Source organism: Lutjanus erythropterus, chromosome 5, assembly GCF_056507025.1.
Source record: "Lutjanus erythropterus isolate fLutEry1 chromosome 5, fLutEry1.hap2, whole genome shotgun sequence".
Taxonomy (NCBI): Eukaryota; Metazoa; Chordata; class Actinopteri; order Lutjaniformes; family Lutjanidae; genus Lutjanus; species Lutjanus erythropterus.
Window position 1 is genome coordinate 11155688 of NC_139321.1, and position 26193 is coordinate 11181880.

The 26193-nt window shown below is 40.3% G+C and overlaps 1 protein-coding gene across 1 annotated transcript; it reads right to left on the reverse strand.

Moving 5' to 3' along the window:
• gabra4 (gamma-aminobutyric acid type A receptor subunit alpha4) lies at window positions 1–26059 on the reverse strand. Its single transcript, XM_084718788.1, has 9 exons — window positions 25971–26059; window positions 25724–25842; window positions 22912–22979; window positions 21139–21359; window positions 20295–20377; window positions 14191–14334; window positions 13472–13624; window positions 4970–5226; window positions 1–988 (listed from the first exon to the last, which is right to left on the reverse strand). The coding sequence occupies exons 1-9, from the start codon at window positions 26057–26059 to the stop codon at window positions 452–454; spliced, it is 1671 nt and encodes a 556-aa protein (XP_084574914.1). The 3' UTR covers window positions 1–451.
• Between the last annotated feature and the right edge of the window lie 134 nt (window positions 26060–26193).

Genomic DNA, 26193 nt, shown 5'->3' on the forward strand with positions numbered 1-26193 from the left:
GACAGTGGTGCACACATCCGAACGTCTTGCCAGGTGCAGGGTACAAAAATAGGAAAATGAAAAAAATCCCATGCTCCATCTCGACTGCAGGCCGAGAGGGATCATGAGGCAGTTGAAGCCAGTGAAGACCTTTACAGTCCGACGTGGCATGATATAAAGAGGACAGTAGCGTATTCCAGTGTGCAGGTGTTCTTTCTTCTGTTGAGTCAGATATTTCTAAGTTGGCTGATTTGTTCCCATGCTTGCTGTTCGAGGACCTTAGGAAGGAAAAATAAATGCATTCTGAGTGCGTTCTCCAGGATACGGAAGTGCTTAGCGAGCACTTTTTGTTTATCTGTTTGGCAAGAACAATAGTTTCCTCTTATTGTTTGCAAACTCCCATAATCCTTATTTGCTTCCCATCTGTTAAAAGAAATGAGTCTTCACTCTTGTTGTCCGAGCAACAACAAGTCTAGCCACCTTTAGCAACCATTGTGTCCTTTGATAAGTAAACCACCCAGTAGACCATATTAAAAGCCCCGAAGGACACTGGGAACAGGATCCGTGCGTACTTGTCAATTTTGCTGGTTCCACCCATGCCGGCAGTGGTGGGCTGAGAGCACGGCGTCTGCTTTAGCTCCAGTTTGTTCCCCATCATCTGGATGCGCTCCAGCTTGGGCCCCAGCAGATGCTGCAGGGACGAGGAACTGGCATTCTGCTTGCACGGCGTCCCCGCCATCACGTCTGGTGTGGAAGCTGCAGCCTGGGGCGTGCTCTTCACCAGCTGGGCTGAGGAGGACGCCACGCTGAGCAGGCTCTCAGATTTGGGGCTGGAGCGGGAGAGGGTGGAGGAGCTGCCGTTGGCTCCGCCGGCTAAAGGTCGCAGCGGTCTCGCTCTCCCCACTCCTGAGATGTTGGTGGTGGACTGGGCTCTCTGGTGACTGCTGGACTCTTGGTGGGAAATGTAATTCATCCGCTTTCTCAGGTTACCGTTGGTGTCAGGATTCAGCTGAGAAAGAGAAAAAAAACAATAATGAGATATCTTTAAGTTTTAGAGGTGCACTCTTGGTATTTTCTAAAAAATATATGTTGGAAGTTCCTTGTATTTAGTCTAAAGTGGAACCTGTCCAGTACACTGACCATTCAGCATCATCAGCCAATGTTAGCTGGTATGTTAGCTAATAATTAAGAAACTGACTGCTCACTAAACCCCTCAAAACAGTGATGGTCAAATCAGCAACTAAAACTAAGTGCTGCAGACCTGGAAAGCTTTGGACATAACAAAGACATCACTTATGACCCATAGAAGTGTGTGGTGGTGTCTATATCTGCAGAGACCTGCCCTCTTCCTGTATTTTCTTATTTTATCATGTTGTGATTTACTTGGTACGCTTATGGGCTTCAGTCTGTGTGGCAGTGGTGTGTAGCCCCTATCAAGTACTGCAAAGCAGGTTTTGAGGTCGGGACTCGCAGCGAATAACTGTTATGTTGCTGTGTCCGTCTCTTTCTTCGGGTCTCTGTGAGACCAAAGATTGCTTTGACTGTTTTCACACAAAATCTGGTGTGTGCTTTAAGACGTGATCGCTGTGAAACAATCCTACATATTTTACTTTTAAAGTGTGCGTGGCCTGAGATGCAGCTCCCGTCCCGATCCGATTCCGCTCAGGTACCGCGAGTGTGACGTGTGCCCAAGTGCACTTTGCACGGACTGAAAAAAACTGAGTGAAACTGATGTAAATGATCCTGCTGCCCTAATACAAAAAACATGAAACAATATATAGACTGAGATGAAAAAAGGTGAGCTCAGTACATATCTGGCTCACAATTCTTTAATATCCAAATTTGAAGAATTTTTGTTGTTATCAGTTTATGTTCAAATCAGTCAGTATATAGATATCGGTATCTGTCCAGTGACAGTCAGGCTCTATTTTGTAGTCCACCTATTTCACCCTGTCATAACGAGCTGTTGACCTGAATAAGGACGTTAAGTGGAACATTTCAACGTCATGTCATGGTCTGAATTGTATTCAGAGGCTTTATCAAAAAAAAATCAAAAATGTTAAATATGTGCCCAAAATATTTAACAAACAGATCAAACCCTGATTAATAAACCTATTTACTACGTGATTACATTATGTGTACCAAGCCAAAGTTCTCGTCTGCATCATAAAAAAAGCAAAGCCGTTTTGTTAAAATATGGAACCACATTTGAGAGAAAACAACCTGAGGATTTATCGAGTGAATAATGCTCACATTCCTCCTGTCTGCTTCACGTTTGAAGGGGTTTGCAGGCAAGGTAAAACTCACTCGCTTTTTCCATTCTGAGAAGCGGGCCGGGCAACATAAACCTTGTCATATTGATCTGATTACAGTCCCCCTGACACAGATGGCCTTCATCTGGAAGCAGACGATAGAGTGTGTGCAATACAGATGTCACTTACCGAGGATTTCACTCATTTCACACAAGCTTAAGACAGAAAGTAGGTAGCACTTCATCGGGGCGGTAATGCAGTGTAGCGTCAAAGGAGCTTATCCTTTGAGAGTTGATGTTTTCAAGCAGGGAGAGTGTGATGCTGGTACTAAGGCATTTGCAGGAATAATCCACCCCCCCTGAAACTGAAAGGATCCAGTGTTATTGTGTCCCATGTGCAGCAGAGGAAGTGTATGTGTGTGTGAGGATGGCGGGGTTTTGCTTTTCATCCTGGAAGAGGTAAAAGGCTAAGACGCTGGAACCATCAACGCACCCTGACCCCGCTGCCAAGCCCCGTGGTGGCGCCAACAGGACCTGCTCTCGAGGAAAAGAGTATTAATTTTTTTTTTTTCCCCCAGTGCCAGAGCCTCTCTGAAACCTATACAGATGTACCCGGGCTGCGTTGCCGTGGCAACCTACTAATCCACTGAAGTGCCGTTGTCACTATACTGCATTCAGGCATGATTACGCCACACTGGGATTTGGACTGGAGGGGGCAACTTAAAGTAGTTAGTGTAAAACTGACATATGCATTGCTGGGCTATGTCAGCTTCAATGATAAGTTAACAGTAGACCGAGATATTTAATTTGATCTCTTTAGAAGAACGTACAGTCAAAGACATATGCACATCTGCCTTCTTTTCACAGCCGCCCCATCTGCACAACTGTGTTTATACAGCACCGTGAACGCATCACTACAGCAACATGAACTGTGATTTGTAACACGTTCATCATAGCTTCATGGCATATTCATGAATTCTGATCTGATCCATATGTCAGCCGCCATGGTGTCAGTGTGATTTGTTTCAACTAGTGATACAGAAATAGGAGATTATGTCAATTTGTTCATGTAGAATTAAAAAAAAAAAAAAAAAAAAGGTTCCACAGCACACACCGTCGTTGAGAGACACCTCGTGACTTGCCGTAAAACATCTGAACATCTGTCTTGCTATTTTCAGATGCTCTTATTTTCTTTTCTCTCTTTCACATTTTATTAAATTTTCTCTAAACCAGATTCAACAAATTTGCAGCTAAATTAATGGCTGAATAACAGCTAAACTTTTCCAGTTGATCTAGGGGTAACAGGTATGGAATATTTAAAGTGTGTTCTTTTTTTAGCCACCTAATTTACCACATTTAACAAGCAGTTGTTTCAGCAAGTCAAGCTGTGGTTGGCAGAGACATTGTTATACTTTCCCACTGTGGAAACACCTGAGCTAGATTTTCAGTTACAAAACATAAGTCTGGATTTTAAGTTTAGTTTGTTCAGATCTGTGGTGTAGAAAAACTTTAATTATCTTTCATTTCAGTTCATCGGCCAGATACAAGCAGGTTCTGATGGGGGAGATCAGGGGCAATTGTAACCTTTTTTTTTTTTTTTTTAACATTTACACATATATATGCAGGCTTGGTGAGAAATCAATTACATGTAATAAGATTATGTAATCTGGATACAAAAAAGGTAGCTGTATTCCATTACAGTTTACAGAAACAGTTTGAAAAAAAGGGGATTATTTAGCAGGATTACAATTTTAAACCACAGCATACCTTACAGTTGAGAATTCATCATCATGGCCTCTCAAGATTTTTTTTTCTTTAAATCAATCAATCAGATCAATAAATTGTGCACAACAAGTGAAGGAATAGCTGGAGCTAACTAACTAATAAATCTAAAACTTAAAACATTATATTAGGCTAGACAATTTCAGTATATTTTATATTGAAGTAATCCATAAGTAACGAGAAGTAATCAAGTTACATTATTTTAACATTGTGATACCTGGATTAGGTTACTGACTACATTTTTTGACAGGAAGTGAATTAAGTGAATTATGTTATGACAGAAAAGTATGTCAACATAGACAAACTATATTCAGAATATAGTTTGTCTATGTTTGTTTGGGCCATGTGGCACAGGGGTCAGTCGTAACACGGTGTTACAATCGCCCCTGGTCTTGCAGCCATGATAAAATCCTGTATGCTGGTTAGAAACACCTATATTATCATCGTTGTTCAGAGTTCATTTTTAGCAAATAACAGGGATACAGTTGATGTAAGTTTAAACGCTTTAGACGTTCATCATCCAAGTGTAGCTGTTAATACCTCAAAATCAGTTTTATGCTAAAACCTCAGTCGAGGTGAAATGATCCTGTTTCTTTTTCGAGATAAAAAGCACATGCAGATTAAGTGACATCACTCTAGCTTGTTTCTGATTGGAGGAACTGAATGTTTTATAATTACCCCCGTCATGATTGCCCTGGTCTCCCCTATATTGACGGCTAAACTCACATCCTGGGATCAGTCCTCTGCTGTTTTCTCTACATGTCGGATCCTCTCAGCTCTTCTGAGCAGGAGCACAGCTGACGATCCTCAGGCTGGCCCTCTCCTGTCCATTCAAAAGTCTAGGCTAAAGGCCAGATACAGTAAGCACATAATAAGGGACCTGCTGTGTAAGTGCTCCTCCAAGTTAAGAGCTATCAGACTGTTTGCCACGGCCACTTTGAGAGAAACAAAAATCACCTGCAGCACTTCCTCCGTGTCCTTGACCTTGACAGGCGTGGTTTGGGGTACCGGGGGACATTTGGCCGGCTTCTTTTTGGCCCGCTCGATCTGTGCGTTGGTGAAGTAGTTTACGGCGGCGAACTCAATGAGGGCAGAGAAGACGAAGGCGAAGCAGACAGCGATGAACCAGTCCATTGCAGTGGCGTACGAGACCTTGGGAAGGGAGTGGCGAGCGCTGATGCTGAGTGTCGTCATGGTCAGGACTGTGGTGATGCCTTCAATGGTATCAAAAACAGAACAACGTCAAACATAAGAGTCCGCGAGTGAGGGCTGAGACAAGGTTTTGGAGGTCACTGCAGTTCCACTTTGCTAGTCAAGGCAAAAAATTCTAATATAGGCTAATATATCTAATTTTTAATAGGCAAAGACAACACAGTCTTATCGTAGATCAGAATAAAACATACTGCAGGAGAGATTTTCTTCATGTCATTGGCAAATAAATGGTGATAAAGATCATTTGCGCAGTGTTCAATAACCCATGTACATTTTGTTGCTCCTCATCAGCATATTTCATTAACTGACTGCAGGGGATGATGAATACATTTGGCTCTCTAAAATGGGAGACATGGACTAAAAGAAACACATTATTTACACCTGCTTTTATTGATTTTTTTTTTTTTTTTTTCACTTGGAGACAGCATAGCAAACAGTTGCTTGTTTACACATCCAGCATACAAGGAGCAACATTAGCATTCACTTGTAGTCCTGTTTCTTCCTACCTTTTTGCTCCGTTTTGGTCTCTACCAACTCCTCCAGAGAATACCTGGCACTAAAGCTGCTACTTACTCTACTATCTTCACCAGCTTGTTCCTACTTTATTCTGTCTGTTGTTTGGTGCTAGGCGTTTTGCTAAAAACAGCTGCAGGCTAAGCACCAAACAGACAAAGTTTAGCAACTATCTGATAAAGAACCTGGATATTTAGTAGCTAAATAATCAGATATTACTCTCAGGAGTTGGTAAAGACTACAGCAGAACTCTGCACTGCACACTGAAGCACTACGATGCGACCTGAAGCGCTGCCCAATTCCACTTGGTGCCTACAGCAATAATTTCAGCATATGTTCTGTTTTTTCCATGTTTCGTGAGCGAATCTTTCATGAAAACACACTTCCCCCCCCTCCATATACTGAAATATGACAATCTGCCACCTATAATATTTATTAGAAATAGTATCAGTGCTGTTCGTGGTTGTATTCTTTTAATTTATGCGCTCATTGCACATATTTGTCAGTTGCGTCCACTGAAAGGGAGAGAGAGGAGCAAAGCAGACTCTTTTTATCCAGCGACACATAAAAAGCTTTAAATTCATGACGTAATTATAAAGATCAGCCGTATGTGTGATTAGAAAACAGATTAGAAAACTGCAGAGGAGCTGAATCTCAGAATCATTTTGACCGGCGCTGAGAAATGCGCTTCTGGTTCAGCTTCAGTTCTGGTTTAACCAGCCTGGCTGCTCAGTCTGTGAACTGACATGAGGCTCTGCGTTTCAGAGACGATGGTGTGTATCTGCTGTACAGAACCGAGAAACTGCAGAGCTGAGTGATAATTCTCTGTGGGTTCATTTTACTACACTACTAGTAATTTTATTGAAATATAGATTAGTGCAACTTTGCCTCTACAACTGAAAAAAACTTCCACTATATTACACTTGGAAGGTTAGCTGGGGCTAATTAGGTTAACTAGCTAACATGTAAAAATTATAGCAGGATACTTTTTTTAAAATATGTTAGACTTCTTTGCCTTTTTCGCTGAGTTTCAGTCAAATGTACTCAATGGAGGAAAAAAAAACCTGCTCCGCCAAACGAGGTCTAACTCGACCAATAGGATTATTTCTGCCTGCAGGCGAGCTCTGCCTCCGAATAATTTGTTTGTTTTGGTACAAGTCTGATGTGTATCAAAAGATAGAGGAGCTTACAGCAGCCTAAAGTATATTTCCTGTCCCTGAGCAGCAAATGTAGAGACAGTATAGCTAAGTAAAAGGTGTTTGCACAGTACGGAGCTTGAGGACACACTGAGCTGAGACCTCACTGTACCAAGAGAGATACTAATAAAAATAAAACAAGACACCAATCTGGCCAGCATGCAAGGTCACGTGTGGCTCTTACAGTAACAGAAGGTTACAGTATAAGCCTGTAGCTCATCACTCGTCCTTGGTATTATTAACCAATAGCAATAATGTGATTTGGAGAAAATCCCCTTTACGTTAGAGACCTGGAACAATCTGTGCTGCAGAGTCCTTGCCCAACATAAATTCATCCCCTTCGCCCGGAACGTGACCGCCATATAATTACCTGTCAATCAAAAGCGGCTGGGTGACATTGATAGGTGAACTGCTGCTTGAGGCCACAGACGGAGGATATTAACCTCTAACATAAAGCTGTTCTCAACATAAGCAGAAACTGAGATTCTTGATAGATAATAAAACCGAGATGGTTGATAGATATACTGTAAATATATCTTTTTTTTTTTCTTGTTCCCAACCATTTAAATTAAACCATTAGCTGAAAAATCCCACTGACTGTGGAACTAATGTAGTATATCTGTAAACTGGTGATTTGTATTTTTTTTTTAGGCGATAATTTCACTCAGGCACCATTTTGACTGTGCTACTAGTTGAGCTATCCGCAATTAGATCTTTACACCAACTGTTTCATTTTCACCTCTGCACAATGACAGGATTACAGCCTGCAAGGGATATTTTTGTGCTCGAGCTACCCCTGAAAATAGAAAAAACAGATGCTCAGTCTCAGTCACAGCTTAAAGGATACACACAAATCAGATTTATCCAAATTCTCTGAAACAAATAGTTTAAGATATTGGGAAATACACAAGTTCAATTTCTTTCCAAGAGTCAGACGAGAAGATTGATGTCTGTATGTTAAGTACAGAGCTGGGGCCAGGAGGTGATTAGCTAAGTTTTGAGCTAGCAAAACTACAAAAATACATGTACCAGCACTGCTACATAGCACTTTATCCAGCTGGTCAGTACTTCTGTACGAAATACCTTTGGATATAGTGATTTCTCGGCAACCTCGCTGTGACAACGCCACTCTAGGAAGTCAGTGCACTTGGCATTAGTTTGCTGAAATAGTTAGCCTTCACCTTAAGTTCACCTTAAGATGAAAATTTAGTCACTACCTACTTACCATCATGCCAACTGAAGGTCGGGTGTAACTTTTTTTAGTCCACAAAACACCGCTGGAGTTTCACAGGAAAACACTGTTGCGGAATCTCCCAAACAATTGAAGTGAATGGTGACCAGTTTTCAAATGATAAAAAAATGATAAAAAGTCCCAACAAGCCAAGCTGACATGAAAGACGTCATTTACACCATGTTTTTAGCCTAAATTTCGCTGTAGATCCTTAACTTATAGAGCCACATTCACGTACATGTGCACACTGTCTGAGCGGAGTGTGTGTGGCATGACGGTGTGCGCGCGCAGGTGAATGGCATGTCAGGGCTTTAGGAGACTCGGATTACATTTTTTAGCTGTTTTTTGGCACCATTCACTTATTTTTTTGGGAGATTCTGCAACACAGTTTTCCTGTGACACTCCAGCAGTGTGTTGTGGACTAAAGAACTAAATCCGACCTTCAATCAGCATGAGGATGAGTAGATAATGACTGAATTTTCAATTTTAGGTGAACTTTGTCCCACAGCAAGAAATACAGTGGCTAAATGAGACTATGGTTGTCACAGACACTAGACACACTAGTCACTTAGTGGTGATGTCATTGTGGTTTGTTAGCTTTTCACTTCCAGCGATTACATTACAAGGAAACTGCAACTAACTGGGAATTGAACCGTGGACCGCTCGTAACACAGTCTATACATCCCCTGAGGTTTCGACTCTTGGTTCTCATCTGGGCCTCTTCATAAAAACACAACACACACACACCGCTATATGCTACTGACTACACAAAGAAATTTGTAAAATGTTAAACTATTCCTATAAAGTGCCATAAAGTTTCTGACCTCTACCATTACTGGCCACACCTGCACATTCTCATGTCACACAAACATTGCAATGATCAAAAGTCTCGTACATGTCAAAGTCACAGACATCAGTCACTTGAAGCTCATTAAAAATGTGCTTTTTACTCCTCTATCTGAAGCCAAGGGGCTCCAGCTCTAATCGTCCCTACACTCCTGTTTGTCTTCCTGACAAGCTGCCTCTTCCACGCTCATAGCGGGACGCTGTGGTTGAGTCACTGAGGCAGGAAGTCAAACCAGAGCGTGGCTGCAGGGAGGAGGAGGAGAAATCCAAACACAGACCACCCTCCTCCCTTACCCGGCCCGGCTTCATCCACCACCGCCACACACGCACATTTAAACACAGCGGATAACAGCAGCAATCCGCTGCCTCAGAAGCTCAACTGATACAACAATGGCTGTGCTGCTGTGATGCCTCTGTCGTGCTGGACAGTTCGGGGCGGGGAGGCGGGGGCAGTGCAGCTGGACTGTCAGATACATTGGTCACTGCAGGAGAGCAGCATTGATCCCCCAGTGCTTTATTACACTGCACGACACCCTGAGACATTTTCTACTGAGGTCACACACTGTGTGTCTCTGCTCAGCAAAAACTCAACACAAACTGTACAGTCGACAGCAGAAACACACACACACTGTGTCAAATGCACACTGAATGGATACAGGTGACACTGCAGTGTGTGTGTGTGTGTGTGTGTGTGTGTGTGTGTCATGAGCAGAAGAACCATTAGGGAGGTGGGTTGTTTGGTCATTAGTGATACACATGCTGTCACAGTTTGACTGAGAACGCTGCTGCCAGTCAATAATAATAATAATAATAATAATAATAATTCATTATACTTATATAGCGCTTTTCAAAATACTCAAAGACGCTTGACAAAAAAAAAAGAGAAAGGAAGAAACAACATACAACAATATAGCAAACAACAAAAAGGGAAAGAGAAAAAAAACAAACAAACAAGGGATGAGGAGAAGAAACTGTCAGTGGTTGAAAGCGGTGTTGAACAGATGAGTCTTGAGCAGTTTTTTAACAACAGGTCTGTTATTATAATTAAAGGGGAAGTTCGCTGATTTTACACATTAAAGTCTGTGTACAGGTCTTGGGGAGTACTGTTGAAAAAGATGCATGAAGCTGTTCAAGGCTCCAGAGACAGCTGAATGAAATCTGATAAACTGACCCATCCAAACGGCTAAATTCCACCAAAAGACCCCATGCAGACCCCCAGTCATAAAGACAGACAGAAAAGAAACTATTTAATCACGTCGTCTACTTATCCATGGTAGAAGCACAAAGAGTGAGGAAAGAGGACCTGATCAAAACATAATCAGGCGGGCAAAACGCTCCGCTGCTGAAATCAACCGGTAAGACTCACCCACTTTTCGCTGTTCTTCAGTGGCGCCCCAAGCATTTTTAGATTTTTATGTGGAAATGTTAGATATTATAGATTTACGTACCACAATGGAAATAACCTTATTTTATAATCTCTGATACCTATACTAGGGATTACAAAAAAGCACAAATTTTAATGTTTTGTTAAATTAAAATCTGTACTAAATAATGGTTTAGTACAGATTTTAATTGGTTTAATTGATTTTTTTGGTTGTTGTGTTGCAAAAAAATCCCTTTGGCTGTTTTTTTATCCTTTCTATTTAATAGTGTAATAGTGTAGTTATAAATTATTAGTGAGTTATTAATAACTTCTTAATGAGTTGTTAAAGTTGTTGTGAATTTTTTTACAACCTAGCAACCCAAAGCTCAACTGCTTATAACTGATCTATAAAGCATTAGTGGTGCATTTTCATGTTAAGTCCAAATGAAACCGCATTTTTTGAGAAAATCTAGCTTCTGTATCTTGATTTTTCCACTGGGAGGAATTTGATTGAATGTTGGAAAGTGCTCGTGTAAGAATGAATCTGAGCTCTGTGCTGCTAAAAGTTGAAGATTGGTTGGTTCAAACCCGTGTAAGCAAACACGTATTTAAGAGGAGAACATGATCGGATTTTATTGTATCATATATTTTTTTAAAATAGGTGCATAATATGACTGGAGATGTTAATAAGTATGTTACATTTCACTTTGACTTTAACAGAAATTACTTCAACACCACATGCAAACCCAACAATTTCAGTATATTCAATATATGATACTACTATATTCACTATCAGAACACTTTCATTCTGTAACTCCTCGTACTTGTGGCATCACGAGCCGTCGACATGTAACAGAGCTGTTGGAAGAATCATTAATCACCACTGACGCTCATGTCTTCCCGTCTCTCTCATTAGTCATGGTGATAAGTTGAAATGGGAAATGATGCTCCAAAACATAATCTATCAGAACCACTTACAAAATGGGGGACAAGTGTCGGTGCCATTATCACTGAATGACTTTCCATCAGCGGAAGTGGAGGATCGTGGTCAACAAACTACCACACTGAGACGTCCCTTAATAATAAAACAACAACACCTGACAACACTGGTCTAGTTTTAGCAGTTCTGTCTGTCTGCCTGTCTCTCCATCGACACCCACTAATCAGTCTATTCTAGGACAGGGACTGAAACGTTGTACCAGGGGAGCCAGGGAGAGCGCAACTGGGTCACAGGCCAAAAACTGACGGCAGCTGATAACGTAGAAATGATGAATAATGCAACAACCTTTGAAAACGTGATAAAATACCAGATAAAGTGATAACATCACAGTCTTCATAAACAATGTAACAGCTGTAACTTGTTTTAACTTACAGTAGTATAGCGGCGTAGAGTAAATAATAACTGGAAATCTCTGGTTTGAAGCCAAAAATTTAGGAGTGACGTAAAGACGGGGGGAGGATATCCACACCTGCTCGCAACTTAGCCCATTCTGTGAGATTATTTTGACTGAAATTGCAATTGCGATATGTAATGTAATTAGTTGAAATTATCATTTCTGCATCACAATTTTAATTTTTACTGAAAAAATATTAAAACCATGATGATGTGATATTTGTTTCATTTGGAGAACGAGATCTTTAGGTCATTGCATCTATGCAGCACTACAGTGCCTCATTATAATGCTCTTTTCTCACACAGTTTTCCTTTTTCAAAAAACTGTGATTTGGTTGTGATTCTGCAGTATGAATACTGCACTTGGCTGTACTGCGATTTTGGTAATATTGCGATTAATTGTGCAGCACTAAACAAATGCATGTCAAGTTAATGTCTATGAGTTGCCTACATGCAGGATATAATTTGTTAAAAGTTCCAGTGAGGAGGTGTGTGATGAAGTTTGGAGCAAAAACATGGAATTTTCTGATAATATTGTTAAAATTTGAAAGATTCAGCTCCTATAGCCCCTGGCTGGAGCTAAATGCTCCATCTGCCGTGTTCTTTATGTTTTTCAAAGAACTGAGGTTGTTTTGATAAAAAAAAATGAACAAAAAGACCCAAAAACTCACAACATCTGAAAAGAAAAGGATATTTTGTCATGTTTGCTTGCTTGCTAGCAGAACCCAAGGCAGGCTATAGCTCATTACATGTTACTCATTTAAAAAGTAATTAAATTACTATTTACTCAGCAGCAAAATCAATGCATTATGTTACTCTTTACTTTAGTTACTCAGCAAAGCTCCATCAAAGGTTCCTTTAACTAAGTCCAAGCCCACCACACAACAAGACACTGCGGTTTAACATGCAGGCAGCCCTACAATTTGGAGGGATTTACTGACCACAGTAACAGCTAGCTTAGCCACACTGACTGCACAGAAGTCCCAGGCTCAGCTGCACAGTTCACACACCCACCAGCTCTAAACAAAACCAGCTAGATGACTCGTGAAAGGCTGCGCTTAGCAAGCCAGCTAAGACAACACAACGTGTGATTAAGACAACTTTAACAGGAGTTTCTCCTTATTTGGCCGAGGCTAAATGTTTCTCCATGTTTTACAAATTATACTAATTAAGGTTCCACTTCATTCAGGTCAAACAGAGTCAGGGTGCTGCTGTTGTGCAGGTTGGCTTATTAGCATCATTGGTAGTACATGTGTTTAAAAAAACAGCCATACAACTACTTTTAATACACTCGCAGGGCATCTTTCCCCGTGAAGGTTTTATCACAGTTTCAACTCATTTAGAGAGCTATTTCAAAAGCATCTTGAGAAGATTGTGCATCATCCTGTATTTGATGAGCCAAAACAATTTCTGTAGACCCAAATTTCTGGTCTTTGCTTGAGGGCGTCTCTGCTGAGGAGATGCATCAAAATGATTTTTTCTAATGCTGTCAGCTGTTCATTCTTGCATTTCAAACCAGAGTTAAAACTGATAGTAGTGAATTTGCATTTCATGTGGCAATCTTAAGATAAAAAAGAGCTACTCCACATAACACCTCACACTGCAACATCACCTTGTTGTGCAGATTGTCGGCATGCAGGCATGAAATAAATAAACAGAGAGCAGAGGAACTGTGCAGGATGAGGGATGTGTGAGGTCTACATACCGAAGACTGTGCGTGCCGGGACGGATTCTTTATTTATCCAGAAGGACACTTGGGAGAGGATTACTGTCATTATGCAGGGGATATACGTCTGAATCATGAAGTAGCCCATTTTACGTTTCAAGTGGAAGTAGACCGTCATCACCACATATTCACCTGGAGGATCAACGGAAATGAATTAGTTTGATTAACAAAGAATCCAAAGTTGCAGGCTGACAGAATTCAGTTAATGCAGCATCAGACAGATGTCACATTTGATTCTATTTGATTATTCTCTCGCACTCTTCTATATTTCAGTAACCCCGACCATTCCCACTCAGACGGACACACGCCACCTGTCGCGGTGCCACGCTGCTAAAATCTTTTTGAGTATTTATGTGAACCGAAAGGACCTCTGAAATGCCTCGACTTGTGATGTTTACGGTGTTTAATTTCAAGAGGCAGGAGTCAAAGCTCCAAATCCTTCCAATATCTACCATTTATCCTGTCTATCATGTGGAAAATACTCTGCAGAGCTGGCAAATCTGCCAGCGCTGACATAGTACAATACACACAGGCAGCTCAACATCTTTTCTTTCAGTGAAAGACGACAGATTTTACTCTCTTTTGCAAAAGAAAGAAGTACACAACCATCAATTCAACCCCTGCAAACGTGCTGCTTGCAGGCATTCAGTAAAATTCAGCCGATGGCTCAAAGCGGTGAAAGGACAAGTGAGTCTCACCTGTGATGGATTTGATCGTTTCGCTGGAGACCGTCTGGCCGATTAGATCATACTGAACGAGGCTGGAGGACTCAGGGGGGACCTCCACTGAATGCTGAGGCCCTTTGGTCCAAGTATAGATCATCTCTGTTTTGGGATAGGCGTCTGTGGGCAGACAGCAAAGCCACATCCATGTGAGTCACTTTCTGTCAGTTGTGAATAGAACAGTAAAACAAAGACGAGCTGAACGTCAAAAATCCTGTGTATGTAATATGATTGCATGGGGGAATGTAGACTGTATATTGATATGATTTTACACAGCTGCTATCTGCACAGGTGTGTATGAATATAGATTTGTAATTTGTACTGATTTGACATCATCCAACTAGTTGATGAGTTTCAAACTTTCTGCCTTTTACTATCTTTCTCCTAAACTGATCCTCTTTTTGCCTCTAAAACCTGAAGACCAGACTACAGCTGCAACGATTAATTGTTTGTCAAATTAAGTGCTATTTTGATAATCGATTAATTGTTTGCTTCATTTTTTAATTAAAAAAAAAAAAAAAAATCTCTTTCACCTTCTAAAATATGAATATTTTCTGGTTTCTTTCCTTCTCTCTAACAATAAACTGGCTATCTTTGAGTTGTGGACAAAACAAGACATTTGCTTCTTGAGCTTTGGGAAATACTGTTGACATTTTATTGACCAAACGACTATTAATTGATTAATTTAGAAAATAATCAACCAATATATTGACTATGAAAATAATCATTAGGTGCAGCCCTCGACAAGGTTAAATTCAAGTGTCACATTATTACACATGAACCAGACCACATGAATTTCACATATGCAAAATCACATGTGAAATATGTTGAACATTTGTTTTTCATGTTCTTTGCACATGGGAAATGTGGTTTTGAGCATTTTCATGGTGTTATATGTGTATTTCCATGTGAAACACATGCCACATGTGGTAACATGTTTCCTGCATGTGATCACATGTGGAAAACCTGGGAAATTCATATGTTTTTTTTTCTGTAAGCAGTAAATATAAGGACTGCAACAAACAGTAGAGCTGACATATGAGGGCTGTTATGGGAAATGCATTAGGAAACAATTGTCTATTTATACATCAAGCAGTCAGAGCAACATTAGCATTCATTTGAAGTCATGTTTCTGACAAACTGATGAATGTAAGTCTAATATTCACTCTGCTTTAGCTCTGGTTTGGTCTTTACAAAACTCCTGAGGGAAATGTACAGTTCTGTAGATGCTAAATGCAGCTTTGTCTCTGTGCTGTTTGGTGCTGAGGAAGTAGTGTACACAGCAACAGAAAACAGAAAAGTACCGGTGCACGATGTCGTGAATACATGAGGGGGGCGTTGAAGTGGAAAACACAGTAAACACGAGCCCACGCTCCATTTGTCCCCTCACTTTCAGATGTTGTGGTAATGAATAGGGGTGTAACGATACATTGATCTGGATCGATATATCAATTCAATGTTCAATTATACAATTTGTTCCATGCAAAGTGACAGTATCGACCTATATCGTCATCTTTAAGATTCGCCTTTATTTTGAAGTGTGTCAGGAATGTCTGGAAGACTTCAGTCATAGTTGCTTTTCGTGAATCGACATGAATGTAATTAAATCAAGTGACTTTTTGTATTACAAAAAGTCATTTTTTCAATTGTTAATGTATGAATATTGATTAATGCAGCTTTAAGTGTAATTAAATCATGTATTAAAATTCTGACAGGGATATTTAATATCCTTAAAAGTTATGCATGTGACATTTAGTAGGATCTATTGGAAGAAATTTAATGTAATATTCAAAAGTATGTTTTCATTAGTGTATAATCCCATGAAACTGAGAATTTTCATTACCTTAGAAAGAGCCGTTTATATCTACAGAAGGCACAGGTCCTTTTCCACACCATGTTGCACTGCCATGTTTCTACAGTAGCCCAGAACGGACAAACCAAACACTGCCTCTAGGTATGACCTTTCAGATCTTTTCGTGGCAACTGCAGGTTCTCCTGCATGTTAGGCAGGCGCGTTGCTGGTTGTTTCACCACTAGATGCCACTAAAACCTAAACACAGGTCATCTAAAACTGAAGGTTTCAAAGTCAAAGTGGTTACTTTTCATCTCCGAAGCAGCACCACAGGATAGTCTAATTAATGACTAATTAATGTTTTTAGGGCTACCAGCCCTGAGAGGCCGCTTCACCCCTCACTTCTATTCAGGAAAACTCAAGAGTAATTAATTTACTGCTGATTTGCAAGAAAAATAAGAAAGACCTTTAATCACATGTTATTGTGGTAGCAGTGATTTGCTTGTATCTCATTTGTTCATAAAAATACACCCAATCCACATTTTAATAACAGTTTTTAGATCCACTGAAACCGAAGGAATGTGGTTTGATTCAAAGTTCATAGAGGTCCCATCTGTCATATTTCACTCACTAATGCATCATGCTGACATCAGCTCTCCTACAAAAGTTGAAGAGTTCAGATAAATTCTCTGTCCTGCCTGACTTAAGGATACTTTAAATCGTAAGAGGTACTTTTATATCCAGATATTGAGTGTTATGCTGTATGTATGCTGACGAGGCTGACCGGTCTGTGGACGCGCAACAAAATGCCAGTTGTCTGTGCCTGCCACTCCCTATGGGACTCCACATCGGCAGGATACCAACTGTGCTGCCAAAATGAAATGACTCTGGTGTGTCATGGAGTGGAACGCAATGCCTGTGCACACAAGTCCAGATGGAGAAGCAGAAAAAGAGACAGAGAGGGGAGAGGAGAGAGGAAGAGCGATGGAGAAAAAATGAAGGCAGGGCAGACAGAGAAAATTAGCACACACACACACACACACACACACACACTCACACACCAGCTATGGAAAATAGCTGCATAGGTCTGCGCTATCCTGAGGCAGAGGAAGGGATTCTGACCTTTCCTTCGCTTCAGGCCACATCAGATCCATGGTCGCTTCCTCCTGACTGGAGGCTAGCAGCAGCAGAGCAGGATGGTGAGAGGAGGAGGAGGAGGAGGAGGAGGAGGCGGGGGGAGACGGATGACAATAACCGAGAAATGTGAATTTGTCCTCTGCAATGTCACCACACTGGGTAATTGACGGCGGATTGGGCGAGTGTAACGGCAAACTCGTTGTCTTTTCCTTTCCTTTCTCTCTTGCAGATGTAATCTTCAAATTGCTGCTCTCCTCCGATAAGACGGAGCTGCTCTCTGTGAGAAACTCCTTCAGTCGAGATAACTCATTTCTGCTGACCAGTAAGCCCAATATAAACACTGATGCTGAGCTAGGGTTTCATTGTTCACAGCGAAGAATGAAATGCTTCATTGTTTAGCATTAGCATTCAGTCGCTTTGTGTCTCACAAAGTGCTCGACTCCTCGGCGCTCTTGTCAGCACAGAATCCATTTCAGCGTCAAGCAGAGGGCAGCCATGTGATCAAGCTTTTGGTTTTTTCACTTTTTAGACCAAGCCAGAGCAAAATTTTGATACGACTTCCTTACCTCCCTAAACGCTTACTTTTTAAATAATTTAAACTATTTAAAAGGCGCTACATTTAGCATTTGCAAACATAAATAAGGGGCAGGAGAGGCTGCACCTCATCAAAGCTAAAAAGAAGTTACAATAGTTGTATGTATTGATCGTCTCTTCATATTTATAATTTTAGGAATTTTAATTTGCTTAATTAATTTAATCTAAAATTTCAATTTTTCAGAATTTGTCTCAGGATCATATTAGACAGATTTGTTATAAATGTATTGTTGGCTCCTTGCAAGTTGCCGTGAAACCAGGTTTCAAAGACCAGTAGCGTCTATTAGAAGGACATCTTGACATCATATGAATATTACATACCTACTATAAGAGGCACTTTCCAATACTGGTATTGATCTCGGAAAAACTTCAGTTTGTTTATCCATAACACAAACTTGGGCAGCTAAAAGGGAGACCATGACTGAGATGAACGATAATCGCTGCCAGTCATCTTAAAAACAAAACAAAAAAAAAGTTCGACATTTGCTTTTGTTGCCGAGAATTAAATGAGAAATCAATATCACTCTCATGTCCGCTGTTAAATATGAAGCGACTGCCAGAAGCCGCTTAGTTTAGCACAAACACAGTAAACAGGTGGAAACTGCAAGATGCTTGTTGGTTTTACCCTTCAGTTTGTGTACAAATTAAACAAACAAGATTTAACATGTTAATTAGTGAACTTTAGAAGCGTTGGGAGGAGGGATTTTGTTTTCTTTAGACAGAAAGCTAAGCTAATTATCTGCTCTGCTGTAGCTTCATATTTACCATACAGACACAAGAGAATCTTTTCAAATAACTCCTGAAGAGAAACCAAATAAGCCAAACTATTCCTTTAAGAATCCTGATTTTTTTTTTGTCCTTACTTCTCTCACTACAGTAACTCTATTTGAATTGGACCAACTTCAAATGAGAACGGGAATTCTCTTAGGCTAAAATAAAGTGAAACCTCTGCTGAAACTACCTGCTGTGTTTTACTTGCAAACTGCGTTGCCTCCTGTGTAGTGTGTAAAGTTATCCAGCGGGTCTCCTGTGAAACAACACCGGGGGGCACAAAATGTAAAATACGGTGCGAAGGCCTGAAGAGGCTGCCGGTCTTTTCAGCAATGGGTTTATTTGTTTACAGCTACTATAATAATGACTCAGACACAAAGAGTTAACCACCAGTAATGATTCATTGATAAAATATTACATGCAGTACCCACACGATTAGCTGTCATTTTACACTATTTTGCATGTCTCTTCTTTTTGAGGGGATTGCAGTACTATTTTTGGCAACATACTGTAGGTGTATGATAAGATGTTAAGTGCATAGCTGGTTTATAATGTCCTGTCAGCGTTTATCAGAAAACGTCTAGTTGTTGGTCGCCTTCTTCACATGCTCTGTAGAGAGCTAGCACACAATTAAAGAAGGTTAGATTCATGTTGTGTCTCAATTCAGACGCTTCTGTTAGTACACTGTCATGCAGCACACTTTGCACACTACGTACTCACTTGCATAGTGCGCAACTTACAACAGGTTAGTGCTGTCTTAAATTAGGGACGGCCATTGTGCAGCTTCTTCTTTGCGGGCGAACTGAAGCCAAGTGCTAGTCTGACTCACTGGATGCACGCTGCAGGTATAAGTTGCTTGCTTAAAACAGCATTGTGGGGTCCGCTATCAATCATTCTCAACCTCCTCGCTGCAACCCACCTGCTGAAAAAGGCAAACTAGCACATGGGACAAACGTAAACAAGCCAGAGCTCACCTGCTGACTGCAAATGTTCCACTAAAACAAGTTTCCCCAGAACACTATTTTGCTGCAGCACCGTCGCTCCATCCCGGGCTTAGCACCATCCAAGTCATTTGTGATCAGTTTAAAGAAATGCAAACAGGGCATTTTTTCCTTTATAGTAGAATGTGTGTGCGTGAAGCACTAAGGGCTGTGGAGAGAGGTTTGGCTATATGAGACTACCGATCTACCAGCTTGTTCATTCATGTTCAGTTTCACTTTATTCAACATGAATGTCCTTCAAATTTAATTTGCTTTTATTTGTCCTCAGAGGTTAAAAATGTGCCCTAATATGCTTCAATCCAACAACAGCATAGTGGTACTTATTGATAAAAATACATGCATAACTTGTATCTGTATAATTCAGTGTTCATCATGGCCACAGTAAGCACCACAGCTGCTTCCTAAGCCTCCTGGGCTGCCATGTGCAGAACTTTGGTAGCCCACGTCTTCTACTACGTAGACAAGATGGCGACCGTTGAGGGCGAGAAATGTCAAGTGTTCCACACTCAACTTTTTGACTGTTTTGAGTACGACGTCCAGGTATTACCTGGGTGCTTTGTTTTGCCGTAAATGTGAACTCAATTATGCACTCAAAACAGAAAGCGTAAATACAGAAGTGCATGTATTGAGACACAGCATTAGTCTTACTTTACTCTGGCTAGATCATTAGATCAGACTAGATTTCACACTGTGTTCACACACACACACACACACACACACACACACACACACACAAACACACACACACACACACACACACATATATATATACACACAGGACTTACAGCTTCCAAACTTGAGGGGGCACGCATGTCCATCCATGGGGAAGTCCACAAGCTTCATGGGACATTCTGCACTAATAGTCAACCTGTAACAATACAGAGAAGAGATGCTCAACAAAGAACCAAGTCAAAATATCCAAGCTCCCGGAAATTTCAACCTGAACACTCCCAGAGCACAGAAGGTTTGACTAACCTCACCGACTGCAACCTTAAAAATCCACTACGGCTGCTCTACGCTTTAACGGTAGTGAAAGTTGTTTGTCAGTACTTCTGTCTTTTGTGTCTCATTAAATCAGTCACACAGTCAGTACTGTCCAAGTTCCATCTGTGCACATGTTGCTATGGTATTTCCATGCGCTAGCTTGGTGCTAAATGTTAGCATGCTCTGCTGTAAACTGGCAGGAGAGAATCACAGAGATGCAGTTCATTCTTCTCATATAAATTCAAATCAGTGATGTGATAGGAGATTAACACTTGTTCTTATACCAAACCCTGCTCACTAAAATGGCAAAGGATCAGTTATTTAACTGCTATATTGGATTTACTGTAAGATTTAAAAGTTTGGCAGCCTCTGCTCTGCCTCCACACAGCTCTGCACTGTTTACACTGTGGGTTTGATTTCACACCAGATATCTTTGATTGCTTTAAATCAAACAAAGCCTGTCTTATCTCTTCTCCAAGTTTCTTTTTCATTAGCACGAACAAACAAAATATGCTATTGGAATCATGTGAAGAGTCCAATCTCAGAGTCCAATTAAGATAATATGAAATAGACCCATGAACAAACCCTTTTGATCAATGTTAGGCTGCAGACTATATATGGTGATGGAGTATAATACTACAGTACCTCATGGTGTACAGAATGGTGCCGTTCTTCATGATGCGGAACAGCTTGTTGGGGGCCGTCATGTTGTGAGCCACTGACTTCTTGCCGTTCCTGAAGAAGGTGTCTGGTGTCCACACTTTAGTTACCATCAGGTTGTTCAGCCTCAAAATCTCTATGGGGCCCTCGTACATCAGCCTGCGGTCCACCCACGTCTGTCGAAAGAACACGTCCATTGTGTACTCCTGATACAGGGAAATTTAACAACAAACAACAAAAAGAAAGAGAGAAAAACATAAGGCTGGTAGGTGGGATGTTATTACTTCATGATTATCTGCAGTCATCTGGAAGAAGGTCTTGTTTTCCACCCAAATAAGGGTTTGCTTGGAATTAATCTTCCCCTTAGTCAGAGCGTTAAATCTGCAAATAATTCTATATCGTATCTGCAACAAAGCTGTGTGAACTTAAAGTGCATGTAAGTGCAATCAACAAAAATATAAACACAACTTTGTTTTTAGTTTTGTTGCCCCATTTTTTCGTAAGTTTCATCAGTTAGGCACTGAACTATGACTATTTCATAGAGGCAAAGTCATGACCTGCCCTACCCTGCCTCTGATTGCCTAGTACTCATTTCCTTTGTTGATTGGGTGGGTTAGATTTAAGCGTAAGGAGTGACTGGACAGAGTTTGGGTAATAATATTGGGGTAAACAAATCAGAGGCAAGGGTGGGTCGTGACTTTGTCCTCCTGGGAAAAAAAATGGTATATGTAGCCCTATGTGAGGTAGCTATAGTTCAATGCCTAATAAAGAAAAATAGAAATATTTTTTCAAAATAAAAGTGCACATTTTAAAGTGGCCTTTTATTGTGACCGGTCCAGGGCACACCTGTGCAATCATCCTGCTGTTTAATCAGCATCTCTACACGCCACACCTGTCAGGTGCAAAAGAGAACTGCTCACCAACACTGCAAAACAAAGAAGCGCTGTGCACACACACACACACACACACACACACACACACACACACACACACACACACACACACACACACACACTGACCCTTCCTAAGTCCCACCTATCTTTGCTTGGTTGTTAGCTTGGTACATAGCTAACAACTTAAACATCTTAAGTTAGCCAATATTCATCAAAACACTAACCAAAACTGTTGGACACTTCCTAGTTGTAAATTTCAATCTGAAACGGGATTTTTGACTCAGACAGTTGGAGAAACCTCATCAACACCAACCTCAAAATCCAAGATGGCTGCTCCATGCATCAACCATGACGAAGTTCTATCTGTGGACACGTTGCTATGGTGTTTGTATGCGCAAAATACTGTGTAACGTGTTGTTATCAAGCACAAAAAGAGATACATGGAATGCAGCATCTAGCGAGGTATGATTGATGTAGATAAACTAACATTATCAACTTATTGATGTAGCTTAGCTAGCTAATTAGCTAATTAGTGTTTTGCTAACAATAGCTAACTTCAGATGTAAACACATGTAGCTTTTACAGGTATCCCAGCAGCCAATCTGTTAACCATCTTCAAAATCTGATTTTCTTTTCAACATGGACAAGTCTATGCAAAGTGCTTGCTAACACTGATTTTAAAAAAATTGTAAACAAAATTTGAGAGAAATAAACCTTTTTGCATGCACAGTAGAGGTCTTAGTTCTTTCACTTCAACTCATGAAAAATGGGAGCAAAAACAAGTGTTTTGTTTACATTTTTGTTGAACAGCATTAATACAACAAATCAACATGTTTTTAACTCCGTTTAAAGAGCACGTACATACCATTTCAACATCCGAAACAGGTCCAAAACTTGTCACGTAAATGTCTGTCTTGACCTCAGTCACAGGACCTATTGAGGTGATTAAACACACAACAATCGTCACGTTAAATGACTGTTTTAAATCCCTCTATGTCACTGTCCAGTCTTAGAGAGACACCAGTCTTATTCACTCTTGTGTATAAACATGCTTTACAGTCCATCAAACCCAAAAGACATAGACATGCAATAGCTTATCTCATCCAGAGCCTTTGCATGGAAGTGAAAAAAAGCTTAAAAGATGTAAAAAACATAATCCTGTTTAGGTTTTTTTCCCCCCTCAGTAAATGACTATGGAGGCAGACTGTTTATAAGTGCAGGGATAAGCAAAGCTACAGTATGCCTGGCTATCTGCACATTTCTGTTGACGGGCTGCTCCTGCACAGTAAACCAATGAGATGAGACGTGGTTTTCAGACATGATGTACAGAAAACCAAATCCGTACTTTTAGCACTTGAACTGTGCATTAAGCGTTTGTCCCGCAACATACACACCGTTACATAACTGCTTTCGCTCAAACGTGCGAGCTTAGAGGCCCCTCTTCAGACCGCACAGTGGCAGGCTTACAGGATCAAGTCTGAAACACCATGTCACATCGCGTGTGTTGGGAAACACTTGACCATGCAGCAACATGTTCCATACAATGCAAGTCTCCCGCACAGAGACGTAAAGAAAAAAAAAAACACACACGACACAGCTGCTGTACAGTTCTCATTATGACTTGTGCACGACATCTATTGCATGGAGGCGACCCTCCTCTGCTGCTTTTCCATGAGCTCTTGTCCTTTTTTCTCCTGTCAGAGGGATTTTTGGAGTTTTTAGGGCCTAAATACCATAAAAACCATGTTTGATCTCAGGCTATACAAATAAAACTGACTTGAGTTGACTTACGGGCAGTATTTGGTGCTTAATAAGGCATTTACAGTCATGGTAATGCACTTTTTGGTGTGTTTTAACCAATTATGGCATAAAAAACCCAACCTCCCCTTTTTATTTGTTATTTTAGAGTGTTTCAGGAGAGATATGTGATTACTGAGAGTAAAACTGACTTAACTTGTAGGGTGTATTTGGTGCTCAATAGTGAATTTAGAGTCATGTTATTAGACTTTTTTTTTTGGTGTTTTAACCTCTTATAGAACAAAAAGGTCAGATAAAAAATTAAGTTCAAGCTTCCTTTTTTATTATAAGGATTTAGAGTATTTCAGAGGTGGCATATAATTATTGTGGGTAAAACTGACTTCATTTATAGGGTGTATTTGGTGCACATTGCTGTGTTTACAGGGATGTTTTTGCAGTTTTTTTGGTGTGTATATACCTGTTAATGGCCTAAAAAAGTGGCCCTCTTCCTATTTTTGACTTGTAGGGCGTAGTTGGTGTGCAATCACTAGTGTCAAGTCATGTTATTGCACTTTTTGGTGAGATTTAGCCTCTCTATGGAACAAAAAACTTGCCTCTTTTTTAAAAAAAGGAAGATTTAGTGTTTCAATGATAGTGTATTATTACTGTGGGTAAAATTCACTTGACTAATAGGGTGTATCTGGTGCTAAATACACTTGTGTTATTGCACTTTATGGTTTGTTTTAACTTCTTATGGCGTAAAAAAGCAAAATCAGAAATAAAGTTCCTTCTCTTTTTTATTGGTAGCATTTAAGGAGTTTCAGGAGTTAAATACAATTATGGGTCAAATTGACTTGACTTTTATTTGTGTGTTTTGTTCTCAGTGGTGAGTTTACAGTCATACTATTGCACTTTTGTGTGATTTAACAGCTTATGGCATAAAAAAAAAAGGTTTCCTTTTTTATTTGAAGGATTCTGGGTGTTTCAGATTTGGTCTGTAATTACTGTGAGTGAAACTGACTTGACTTCTAGGGTGTATTTGGTGCTTAATAGTGACTTAACAGCTACCTTCTTGTGCTTAATGGTGTGTTTTAACTTCTTATGGGACAAACAAGTAAAATAAAAAGTAAAATTCCCTCTTCTCTTTGTTATTGGGAATGTTTCAGAGGTGGGAAATAATTACTGTGCATAGAATTGACTTGACTAATAGGGTGTATTTGGCACTTAATGCTTAATGCTTGTTTAGAGTCATCTTAATGCACTTAATGATGTGTTTTAAGTGCTAATTGTATAAAAATCATATAAAAATTAGGTTCCATCTTTTATTTGTAGGATTTAGGATGTTTTGGGGTTGACATATGATTACTGTGGGTAAAACTGGCTTGGCTTTTAGGGTGTATTTTGCGCTCAGTGTCGACTTTAAAGCCATTTTTCGGGGTGTTTTGCACTTTTTGGTACATTTTAACCATTAATGGGATTTTTAAAAAGTCAAATAAAAATAAAGTCCTCTCTTAGCTTTTTCATTATGAGGATTTAGGGTGTTTTAGAGGGGGCATATGCTCACTGTGGATAAAACTGGCTTAATTTAGGGTGTATTTGGTGCTTAATAGGGAGTTTGCAGCTATCTCACTGCGCTTAATGGAGTGTTTTAACCTACTTTGGCACAAAAAAGTAAAATTACAGACAAAGTCCCCACTTCCTTTTTTTATTAGGAGGATTTAGAGTATTCCAGAGGTGACATTTTATTACTGTGAGTGAAACTGACTTGACATATGGGGTTTATTTGGTGCTTAATGTGAGTTTAAAAGTAAAATAAAAGACAAAGTTGCCTCCTCCTCTTTTTAATTGGACGATGTAAAATGTTTCAGGGGTTTCTACTGGTAGTTTTCATATGTAAAATTTTCGACAGCGTATAAAAATCGCATTTATTTCCTACATACCCCCGAATCCAGGTCGCAGCCTGTTGTCATAGCCGTCCAGAAGTCGGTCTAAAATGCGCGTAAAATTCTCCGGATAAATCCTTTCATCCTTCTTTGTCTGTCCAGAGATTTTCTTTACACTAGAAAGAAAAAAAAAAGAATCAGGATACCTCAACTTCAGCGCTACAAAAAAATAAAGAAGAAGAGAAACCTCATTAGTGCGTCCGAGGCAGCGATCAGGAGACGAGGAGACACTGTGGAGACTCACCAAGTCGCCAAACAGAAAAAGTAGAAGAGGGTCCGAATAAAAGCGGGTCGCATCGCTGTCACCGTCTCCTTCTTCTTGGCAGAAACCATCTTTGCATGCCATACTTCAAGCCTCTTCACATGTCACCACGCCAGATGTCTGTGTCCCGGGGAAAACAGGGATGGAGAGGATGGAGAGAGACACAGCGGCGACACAGAGGGCGCAAGTTGAGCCTCTCCTCCCG